Source organism: Rhamphochromis sp. 'chilingali' (assembly GCF_963969265.1).
Source record: "Rhamphochromis sp. 'chilingali' genome assembly, chromosome: 10".
Taxonomy (NCBI): domain Eukaryota; kingdom Metazoa; phylum Chordata; class Actinopteri; order Cichliformes; family Cichlidae; genus Rhamphochromis; species Rhamphochromis sp. 'chilingali'.
Window position 1 is genome coordinate 3,725,533 of NC_137937.1, and position 12,189 is coordinate 3,737,721.

Genomic DNA, 12,189 nt, shown 5'->3' on the forward strand with positions numbered 1-12,189 from the left:
CTGCTCAATAATACTCAGCGAGCTTGTCTCTACCAGCTTCTCCTTTCACATACACCAGTGGTTCGCAAATTGTGAGGTGCATCCCACTGGTGGGTGGAGGTGGAGTATGGAGTTAAGCTATTAATCTATTTTTTAGGGGGAAATATCTTCTCAAATATGTTTTTAAATTCCTGATTTAAAAAAATATACCTTGTGGTACTTAACACCTTATGTACTTGATACGTTTGCACTTTTGTCCTTTTGTCTTTCTCCCATCACTCCAGCCCCTTCCTGAGCTTGGTTCTTTCTTCCCATTAAAGGGGAGTTTTTCCTTCCCACTGTCGCCAAGCGCTTGCTCATAGGGGTCATCTTATTTTTGGGGATTATTTTTTATTATTGTAGGGTCTTTACCTTAAAATGTAAAGCAGCTTGAGTTGACTGTTGTTGTTATTTGGTTATATACAAATACAGTTGAATTGAAATGTCATGAATAGTCCCACAAATATAGGAGCATAGGCATTTAGATCAAGTTCAGAGCTTTGACATATAACAAAATGACATATTTTAAACAAACTGCATACTTTTTCATAACTTAAACAAGTAGTTTTGTTCCTTAAAGCTAGTCAAACTGCAAGTGCAAACTCAAAAACTAGAAAAGAAAAGACTGCATTCAACCAGAAAGACCTGCAGGCAAACTTTCTCCACTAGCTGATGTGAATTAATCAGAGAGAGAGAAAAAATTTCCCTTCCAGACTTCACTCAAACTAATAATTTTTCATCTAAATACAGCCAAAATCATGGCAAACTTTAACTTATGTATATGGTAATTTTGTCAAAAGACATTTCCAAGAATTACATCTGGACTTTCCGTGCAATGGAAAAGTGTTGCAAGCTTAATTTCAGTCACTGTTTCATACTTTTCCAAATTTTCAGACAACAGACACCCAACACACAAATAAAATATGCAAATGAGAATAGTTTCATTGAGACTTCTGCTGTATTTAAATACAGAGTGTAGGAGATGGTAAAATTATCTGGCACCATGCTAACCGTATACATATAACACGTTCCTATTGTTGAGGGTACACTGCCATTAGAATCGAATAGAATATAGAATAGAATAAACTTGTGTGGTTCTCCAGTTCCTCAGATGCTTATGTACTTTTTTGTGTTTGCTCTTGCACCTAACACTCAAATGTTCAAATGGAGAATATTTGAAACAAGCTGTTTGTTTGGTTGTTTTTAAGAATATTGGATATGTAAAATACTGGAGCTTTCAGCAGCTTCATAGAAACATCATCTTTTTTGTTTTTCTTGCAGGTGAGAAACAGCAAGGCCAGTGGCTACTGCCTGGACCAGGGTTCTGAGGACGATGATAAAGCCATCCTGTACCCCTGCCACGGCATGTCCTCCCAGGTCAGCAGATCTTTCTCTATTTCCTGTTTATTTTGACTGCTGTCTTCGATACAGATATTCAACAGTCAGTAATGCCATTAATTAAACTGTTTGTCAGTGCATTGTATTGATTCTTACTCATTTAAGTCTGTAAATTGGGCGTCTTTGCAAAAGGTAAACATACAGAAACCTACAGAAAATTCTTTAGCAGATTTTTTTTTAAATCAACACATTCTGTGTTTTAACACTAAACCTAAAGATGATGTGGTGCAATTAGTCTCCTCTTTAGGCAATGTAGCATCCAAGTCAGGTTTTACATAGTAAGTGTGAGGCACAGACATGCTATGAATAGAAATGTGTTCTTCCCATTGGTACTCGCTGATTAATATAGACCACCACACACATCCCTCTACGGGTTTTTAAGCAATGCAGGATGCATATACTACAAATATTCTCATGGTTAAATTAAATTGAGGTCTAACACAGAATACACATAGAGGGAAAACTAGCATCCTGTGAACTTAATGCTAGTTTGAAAGACCAATACTCACCACATGGTGTTCTCACTTTTTACAGATTAAGTTATGTTTGGACACTGCAAATATTTCAAGTATTCTCTCAGAACCTGTTCACTCTAAATGATGTTTCGACCTATCATTTGCTCTTGCAGCCAGAATAAATCTTCAAAAATCTTCCACCCCTACCATGTAACATGACTTGAAGGTGTCTCAGCTTCAAATTCAGCACCCACATGAACTACAGCTTCTCAATCTCTGTGACTCGACCTGAAAATATTTCTTGACTTTATCTGCATAGGAGTGCTATTCCTACTGGCGTCAGTGTTAATGCAATGACCTGCTCGGTCCAAAAATATCTGGATTCAGTAGATACACCAGAAAGGCTTAGCACAGCCCTCTGTAGCAAACTGTAATCAGTATACTGTCTGAAGTTTGCCAACATCATCAGTTAACAGCATGCTTACTAATAATAACAGCCTAACAACCAATCAATGTGACTAGCTTGTTGCTGTCATAAGTGGCACTCTGTTCATCTTATTAAGCAACAATTAAACAATCATTGTCAGTTTCTGCAGTCAGGCAGTTAGCGTGCCAAATGCTAAACATGTTGCTATCTACAACAATGAAAGTTTAAAAGTAACAGTGGTAGAGTTATATAATCAAGATTGGCCTTAATATGTGATACTTAACCTGTGTGGGTGTGACTATATGCTATGGATAGATATATAGCATTCCACCCCTCGGTCTATCTGATGCTGTCATTATTTAAAAGCAACGAAAAAAAGCCCTAAAACAAATAATTACAAACTCTACATACCATCTAATAGCCAGCAGTGGTGGCTCTTCTCGTTGAAAAGGAAGACAGATTGGATTGTCAGTGAGAAAATGACCGTGCTCCTTACTTTATTTATTACACCAAAAGAAAGGTTTTTCCTAATGAGGTTATCAAAATAACCTACTACTTTCAAGTCCCTCACCCCTTAGATACAGCCCAGTGCTCATTGTGTGAATTATGGTCCCATTTACAGCAACATAGGCAATAAAGTAGGGTATGCTTTAGGGCATGGCTACCCTGTATTTGATAAGTTGCTACTGTATGAGCAAGTCTTTCAGTTTATCAGATTTTTTTCTTTTTGCTAATTTAATGACAAAAGCCAAAATGCTCAGTTCAAGACTCCACGTGGTGAATTTTAGAGCAGCAACATCCACCTTTTAGGGATTTGTATATATAAAAGGAATGTGCAGCAGTTAGGCTACTAAACATCTTTATGCTGAAGAGAAACCTATGAGGTAATGGATGCACTTGGACATCTTGAAATGAAAGCAGCATCACAGCTTAATACGCTTTATTGATGGCTTTGGATTTTATATCTATCTATACATACATACATTAGTGCTGGACGACGCTGGACAGCATCAGCGCGTGTCAAGGGATTTTTGTTTTCATATAAATTGATCAGCTTCATGAAATGTGCTTTTTGTTGATCACTAGGCAATCTACATGTCTATGTGACTTTTCACCTAATAACTTTTGTGATGAACTTATTCAGCTACTAAATCACTTCCTGTTTTTAGAGAACAGATGTAGAAAAGGGGAAATAACCCGTTGCTCTGAGTGACGTTGTTATTTTTACACACACACACACACACAGACATAAGACATGTATAAATAAAGTACGCAGGCAGTGCCGAGACGCAGATCGCAGGGTGCGTTCGTTACTGCCCACGCGTGTAAAGACGACTGCAGTGTTTCTGTTTTCTAACTCAGGTGTCTTAGCTGAAGAACTACGGGGTGATTTTTAGAAATCCCCTGTCAGCGCGTTAACGAGCTAACCGCGCTAACGAGCTAACTGCGCTAACGAGCTAACCGCGCTAACGAGCTAACTGCGCTAACGAGCTAACCGCGCTAACGCATTGACACTGTGCAGCCCCACGCACAGGGCGATCAGCAGTAACTCGTTAAAGGAGATTTGCCACGTTAATGCAGTTATGCCTTAAATGTTGCTCATCTCAGTTTAATTCATATGTACTGTGAGCATCACTTGCCTTTATTGTTGCTGATAAACATGCATGAACTTTGTCATGGCACTCAAGTACTCTGGTTTTGCAGCTGGGTTGGAGAATTTGCAGCAGTTCTTTTGGATACTGAGACAACTTCAGTTGCTTTGGTCTCTTCATCCCAGATAGACTCCATAATGTTGAGATCAGGGCTCTGTGGGGCCCGTGCCATCTGTTGCAGGACTGTTTCTCTTCTTGTTGCTGAACAGATCTTTCTGATTCTGCTGTATTTTGGCGGTTGTTGTTATGCTGCACAGTGAATTCAGGAATGAACTGCTGCCTCCCGACAGACTGAAACTTTTTTGCTATAATGTACACTGTACACGTATACATGATATAAGCAGTGATCCATGTGCAGCAGTCATTTAAAATGAATGAACCATAAGAAGGCAGCATGTTGCCTCCTGTCCTCTTAACCAGCTCTTGAACCCCATGCAGGTTCCAAACAGAGTGTTGAAGCTGGGGAGTATGAGATGACATGAACATGCAAACAGATGATGTGCAAGCACTAATTTTAATGTGAAAAGATCAGTCAACATAATCACTTATAGTGCTGACATACAGTATGTCTGCAGTTAGATTTAAACACACGAAAAGTGAAGAATTTTTCAGAATGTGATTAAATATGCTGCGATTTATTTTTCTTTAACGGTAAGAGAGGAGAACATGCAGCTCTTGGGAGTTTGGTATTAAATTAAATCCGAAACTCATTTTAAATGTGGTCAGGATTTGAAGGAAACACTGGAAAACTGGGGCACTCCCAGGAAACAATTATATGAATATGCAGGAGGATGCTGCTGGGGGAAAAAAAGAGAAAGCATCTTCTCAGCACAACCTTTACTTGAATAGATACCAGAACAAATGATGCTGTGGGTGGGAGGCCCTTGTCCTGTTTTTGTGCTTATTTTCTTCTCAGTGAAACCAAATCCAGTTCTCAAGATATGCATGCAAAAGCTACCCATGCATCATTTTTCAAACATTTCCCAACTTTCCTGCAAACTGCTCTCGTTTTTGGTGATGCAAACCACCTCACTGGCCTCTCCTGCAAAGAGCTCCATGGTGTCAGTAATGCAAAGCTCGATCAACTCTTAATCCTGCTCCCCAGGGGGAAATAAACAAATGGAAATGAATTTGATTTCTTTGCATCATTAGATTACACTGATGACTGACATTATTTTGAGCCAGCTGTATTCAGTTTTGTCATTTATAGAATTTCTTCTTTTAAGATATAAAAAAAAAACTAGAATTGATCAGAATGACTTCTCGCTGTGCTTCAGAGAAGTGAGCGTGTGCACGCTCTCCCTGAGGAAATCTAACTCATGGATAATGTCTCACATTTGTTCAGCAGTGCAAAGCAGTGAAAGGATGGTGGTGGAGGCACAGAGCCGGCCCCATTACATTACTAGCGTGTGCGCACATCTACCTTCATAAAGCAAATGATGCAATATTTTATTGTCCACTGATAAAATTTTGGGATTGCTTTCTTTGCTGTATCACGATCCTCCGGTAATCTGGCTTCTCTCACAAACACAGGCAGAGTATGAAGCTATCGGCAGGCTTGTGTGCGTAGTGATGTGCGTGTTTCATTTAATAGTGGCTCAGTATTATTTGCATGTGATTTAATAAAAAGAAACAGAGTGGACAGCTGTGTGTAATAACGATACACTTCTCTGATAAGAGGCTGCAGATTTATCAAAATATCTGTCCTGCTGTCTTCAGATGGCTACAGGAAGGTAATGAACTTAAAGAGAAGCTTTTCATGCAGTACAACAGACAGAGTTGACGTGACCTTTTTAAATTATCTATTTTAAAGGGTTTCTCAGTGTTTCACCAGCACATTTTAATAGGATTTTGGTGTATGTTAACAAAATCACACGCTCTGTTTCAAGGCTTGGCCACAAGACAAACTGTGGTATGACTTTGTGGTGCAGCAAGGAAGTTGCTCCACGGTTGCACTATCACCGTAACAAAGAAGACTTGCTATTAGCATGACCTCCAAAAAATGTTCTGCAAAACTCTGGTGATTGCAGAAACGCAATGGAGTGTGTAATGTTGCTGCATGAGCCACAGGTTAATTGGCTTGGCAGAATCATTTCCTCACGTTAATTATTTGTTATGGACTCATTTTAAATGAATTAGCATATAAAACGCTGCCAGACTAAGCTGTAAACAGGTATTAGTGGGGATTATATGGAGTTTGTCTTGTGCCGAGTCATAGTTTACACCTTTATTAAATCAGTTTAGAGCATTAAAACCTTGAAAGACCCAAGAGGTCTACAGAAAATTCTTAATAAGACCATCTGTAATAATGACCTCTGCCTAAAGGTCATTAAACTGTGTCTCCCATTGTTGAGTTTCAAAGAAATAAATAATAATACGTTTCAAATGTGCATGTGACATGTACAATGAGAGTTCCATACACATATTTGGATGCATATTTTACTAGGATGCTGATGAAATATGTATTGCAGTGATCAGCTCAGCCAGCTCCAGTAGACTTCAAGTGAACCAAGATATGGTGCTTTATTGTTTTCCTGTTTGTTCTGAGTGCCTCTTTATGACAGAAGATTGGATTAAAATCCACATGGATCTCCCCTCTCACATGAACAATCACCCATAGAGGCAGCATGTGCATTTCTAGTTTCTCCATCCATGCTCTATAAAATCACCACTCAGACAAACATGTGCTGCAAACATTTCAAGGTTAAAATTTATTGAGTAAAACACTTTAATACAAAGCAAAATGCTACAAAAGCATTACCAGGTTTAGAATTTTAGTCTTTATGGGATTCATTTTACAGGTAAGCAGCTCATCTACTAATCGGAAGGTTGGAGGTTCGATTCCTGGCTGTTCAAGTCTGAATATTCTTGGGCAAGATACTAATCCCAAACTGCTCTCTGATTCATCCATCAGCGTATGAATGTGTATGAGTTATAGATTTAATGCACTTATGTTGAAAAAGCATAGAAAAAGGAGCGCTTGTGAGAATGCTTAGAGTAGAAAAGTGTTATATAAGAACCAGTCCATTTGCAGTTTTATAACAGTACATGTGTTTTAAGGTTTTTTTTATTTTTTTATGTGATTTTTTAAGTCCGACCATTAGAACAGCTGATCTTAAAGAAAATAATGAATAATTGAAATCACATTGGTAGAACAGCTGTGGGTTATTTTCACATGAATAAAGTAAAATAAAGAAATACGTTTTTCAGAAATCTTGATTCCTGTTATTACACCGATTCTTCCAGGAAGTTACATAAATACAGTAAGTTATATAAAGTACTTAACATGTTACTACCTACTCTGACAGATCGTGCATTTTGACGATTTAGGGTAGCCAAAGCAGCTTGGCCGTCATAGTGAAGACCTCCCTAGCTTTGGGGTCTCATTTTTCAGAGAGGATCATTCCCATAAATTATGAATGTTATCTCTACTGTATCCTTGCGTAATAGAGATGTATCACGACAGAGGCTTTCATGCACCGGATTACACAATGAGGGATCAAATTTTGGTTGTTAAGAGAAACTGTACCATAAATAAGCTGCACTGTGGCTTCAATGCAAAGTAACTTGAGCCTATTTTAGTATATGAAATACAAAGCTTATTAGCAATTAACAACTGGAACAGTGCGAAAATCTAAATTCCAGAAACTGCAGCAGCTTCTATACGACAAATCAATCAGTATAGTGTAGCATCATAGCGAGAGAGCTTTAAATGCTTTACGGTGGCTATTTAATTAGTTTGTGGTTGATTACAATTCATTTAAAGTAACTATTAAACTGTCTGTGTTGATATTATGACTTGAATTTAGTTCTGTTCATGCCAAGGGTTGCAGGAATAGTGCCTAAATACAGACTAAATACAGAACAACTTAAAGCCTGCCTTTTATTTCAGCTGGTCTACAATCTGCAGAATCCTAAAGTCCACAGTGGACACAGGAGGGTGACGAGACACACCTGAAACTAAGTAAAACAACAACTAGAGGAAGTAAAACAAGGCATGTGACTATCAAAATAAAGCAGGAAGAAACTAAACACTGACAGAAATGAAGGCTTGACACGACTCAAACAGATGCTGGGGAAGCTTGGAGTAAACTAAAACATGAAGATTCAATAATAACAGAAACAAGAATACAAAACTATTAACTAAGAATTCTAAATATCAAAAGATTATAATCAAAACTGAAAGAAAAGAAAATACGCCAGAATGTCTGTGAAGGTTCTCAGTCATCCAGGTCATCGTAGTCAAAGGAGCTTGCAAAGAAAAGCGTCTGGACTTCTTTAAGTTGCTTGAAGACGTTTCACCTCTCATCCGAGAAGCTTCTTCAGTTCTAGGGTCAAATGGTGGAGAGTCCCAGATATAAACCTAGTGGGAGTTTCCCCCCACAGAGGGACAAAAGGACCCCTTGATGATCCTCTAGTCGCCTGAGCCAAGGTGGGAAACTGGGCGTGGGTCCCAATCAGCCAGAGTTTCGGGTGAGTTCATTGTGAAACCTGGCCCCACCTTATCATGCGAATTCCTGAGGTCAGATGGCCCAGGATGTGAGTGGGCGTTAAGGCGTCTGGGAGGGATCTCAAAACTTGATTATAGATGGCAGAGAGTTGGTGTCGTAAACCCCGCCTCTGTTCAAAGATGGTCGCTCACAGTGGACATAGATGGATTCTTTCACTCCTCTTTCAAACCATCTGTCCTCTCTGTCCAAAATGTGAACATTGGAATGCCCAGATCTCTACATTGGAGAGACCAAACAGCCACTTCACAAGCGCATGGCACAACACAGAAGAGCCACCTCCACAGGACAAGACTCAGCAGTCCATCTGCATCTTAAGGATAAAGGACACTCTTTCGATGTTCACATTTTGGACAGAGAGGACAGATGGTTTGAAAGAGGAGTGAAAGAAGCCATCTATGTCCACTGTGAGCGACCATCTTTGAACAGAGGCGGGGGTTTACGACACCAACTCTCTGCCATCTATAATCCAGTTTTGAGATCCCTTCCCAGACGCCTTAACGCCCACTCACATCCTGGGCCATCTGACCTCAGGAATTTGCATGATAAGGTGGGGCCAGGTTTCACAATGAACACACCCGAAACTCTGGCTGATTGGGACCCACACCCAGTTTCCCACCTTGGCTCAGGCGATTAGAGGATCATCAGGGGGTCCTTTTGTCCCTCTGCGGGGGCTCACTCCCACTAGGTTTATATCTGGGACTCTCCACCATTTGACCCTAGAACTGAAGAAGCTTCTCGGATGAGAGGTGAAACGTCTTCAAGTAACTTAAAGAAGTCCAGACGCTTTTCTTTCCAAGCTCCTTTAAAATACGCCAGAGTTCAGAGTCCCAAAAATGACCTTGGCAGTTCATTCGACTTCTATTAATTTCCCATTATTATTATTTTCCAAAATTACTATTGTGTCATCGTGCCTACCCAACATGCTCTCTCTCAATTTGTACTTTGATTACATAAAAGACAGGCTGTAAATTACTTACAAAGAAAGCTGAGAGGCAGTACATGTCACCTTTCAATTTAGAGAAAATTATCCTAAAGTTGCTGTATATATAATTCAGGGCACTTTGTAATTAATTGGGATGATAAAGTGGGAAAGATGCACTCGTGGAGGTATGTGGTATTATGTGCCCCAAACATTAGGCTAAGGGTTTCAAACATATGCTCCAGACAGAACCGGTGCAGATGACTCAGATAACAGTGAAGGAAAAACACAATCTGCCAATCAAGCCTTAAACCCATTTTCTCCTTTCTGCTTCTGTAATTTCTGCCTGTCTGCTTTTGTAGAGCAGAATAGGTAAAGCACATTACTGCAAATCACATTCAATCACATTCAATGAAGCACATTTCCATCTTGCGCTTTCCACCGATGCCCTCTAAAAAGTCAAGTGTTTGCTTTTTATAAAGCTGTGTTTTCCACTGCGCTCTTTAATTTAGGTAGTGTAACACATTTGATTCCCTTTGGCTTGCAGCTGGCTCGGTACTCTATGGAGGGGCTTCTCCAGCTTGGTCCCCTGGGGTCCACCACCTTCCTGCCTGATACAAAATGCCTCATTGATGATGGCAGAGGACGCACTCCCAGTCTGAAAAAATGCGATGCGGTGTCGAGGATTTCCCAGAGGCTTTGGGACTTTACACAGGTAAGAAGAAAACGTGTAAACGGATTTAAAAGTGATGATTGGACGTGTGCATGCAGTCTGTTTTTTCCTTAAAAGCACTTTAAAAATTTGCCGTTATTTTTGTCTGTGTTTTCATTGCAGAATGGGCCGATCATCAGCAGGGACAGTGGCCGATGCTTGGAGGTAGAAATGTCCAAAGACGCCAACTTTGGCCTTCGCCTTGTGGTCCAGAGATGCTCTGGTCAGAAGTGGATGATACGAAACTGGATTAAGCATCCCAGGCACTGAAACCAGAGAAAGACCTCTGAGACAGTTTGGGCAGCGTTTCAAGTCACAGTTAGATCTTAAACTGTGGACAGTTCAGAGAGATCAGAGCGCCGGTGGTGCTGGTGTGTGGTATTTCACACCACAGACTACACAGTACACTGGGTCTCCCTCAGGCCACAGAGCTTTCCTATACTGAGTTTTAAAGAAGAATATGATCAATCTGTGTGTTCCACTGAGCTGCACATTCATACCAGACCTTATGGCAGGCTGCACCGTTTGAAATGGCCCACATCTGATATTCAGCTACAGCTGTACATGTATAGAGCAAGTCATCTGAGTGCAGCCCCTGAAGGTGGTTCAACGTTCTAGTAATTATATTGTTTCTACTGTAAAAGTATCAGCTCTTTGGAGATGAGAAAGCGTGGGTGGGTGTGTGATTTCTTTTTTTTTTTTTCCCTGAGTGAATCGGAGCAAATCAGAAGATATAATTGCTGTCAGTTGCCACATGAAAGTGATTATTTTGGGCTGTGATATGGAAAATTGCTTTGGACTTAATGTGCTGCCCTGGCAAGACATGTAATAGGCTTCAAAGGGGCTGCCCATCATTAGATCGGGGGACATTTCAACTGCACTCACATAAACCACGACGGTTCTTTGTTTCTTTGGACTGTATTGCTCACTGTGGACACGAGCAATCACGTGCCTTTTTGTCTCATTTTTCTTCATCTGACCAGGGAATGTCAGTCCCAAAAGCATGTACAAAATTATTTGAAAGTTATTAATATATAAAACAATGTATAAAACAGTAATGATAGTAATATATTGTAAAGGGAAAAAACAGTGGAAAATTGATATCCGTAATCCGATAATAAATTAGGATAATAAAATCATTTTTATGACAAATCACCTCTTTGATTTTTTTTTCCCAGCGCTTTATGAAACTGGTGTCAACTTTGGCTTCCTGTTGATACTTTTTTGTTTGTTACTACTATATATTGGAAGGCTTGAAGCAATCAACGGCTGCAAAATCACGTCTTTTGTTGTGCCCGCTCTTACAACCACCTCAAGCCACCATCGGGTCTCTAGCCTTGTGAAATGCAATTGCTTCACATGACTCACAGGATAGTTGGTGTTCAGAGAGCACAGAGAGCCTTCCAGTGATTGTGCCCAGAAGGTAACCTCTTTACCATTTTTCTCCGATGTAAGCAAAAAGGTGACAGGTGACCCTGCTGGTCTCTTTTCAAATGTTTTTACTGTGTTTCTATCAGAACATGCTATAATACCTTGACTCCACCAGCACTGCTCTCGCACAGCTTCCAGTTATATGAGGTGTAACAGGGCAGCCCTTAGCGGCTGGAAACACAGTGAGACAGACCAAGGCAAGTGTAGTGGAACAAAGTATTTATTTGCTATATGGCTCTCCTTAAAACAATTAATTTGTCAAGCTTCTTCACAGCACAAAAATCCCCTAATGACAACTGGCAGCCTTAAATATGTTCAGCTGTCACAGACTTAACCATTATTCCACTCTCAGGTAAATTCTTAAATCCCAACCTTCCACCACAGTATACAATATATCAATAAGAATAAATAAATACATAAATACATCTTCACATTTACATATTAATAAATATTTCACACTTTAATGTTACACAAAACCCAATATTATAAAAACCCAGAAACCCAAGCACAAAAAGATTCACCACACTCTCTTTACCAAAGGTCTCTCCCGGAACCTTTAAATGGTGTCTGGACCCCCGGGGAAACATTTGCCCAAACACCTTGAAGAGGACACAGGCAAGAAAGGTGAGTAATCATTATCTTACAAACACTTATTTGCACCACTTT

General features: G+C 39.8%; 1 protein-coding gene across 1 annotated transcript in view; it reads left to right on the forward strand.

Annotated features, from left to right (window-relative positions):
* galnt9 (polypeptide N-acetylgalactosaminyltransferase 9) overlaps nucleotides 1–11,175 on the forward strand; it is a 115,261-nt gene extending 104,086 nt beyond the window's left edge. The window contains exons 9-11 of the mRNA XM_080893759.1: nucleotides 1,300–1,395; nucleotides 9,928–10,095; nucleotides 10,216–11,175. Of these exons, the coding sequence (XP_080749885.1) occupies nucleotides 1,300–1,395; nucleotides 9,928–10,095; nucleotides 10,216–10,362 (411 nt within the window). The 3' untranslated portion in view covers nucleotides 10,363–11,175. The remainder of the gene's footprint in view (nucleotides 1–1,299; nucleotides 1,396–9,927; nucleotides 10,096–10,215) is intronic.
* The last annotated feature ends 1,014 nt before the right edge of the window (nucleotides 11,176–12,189 follow it).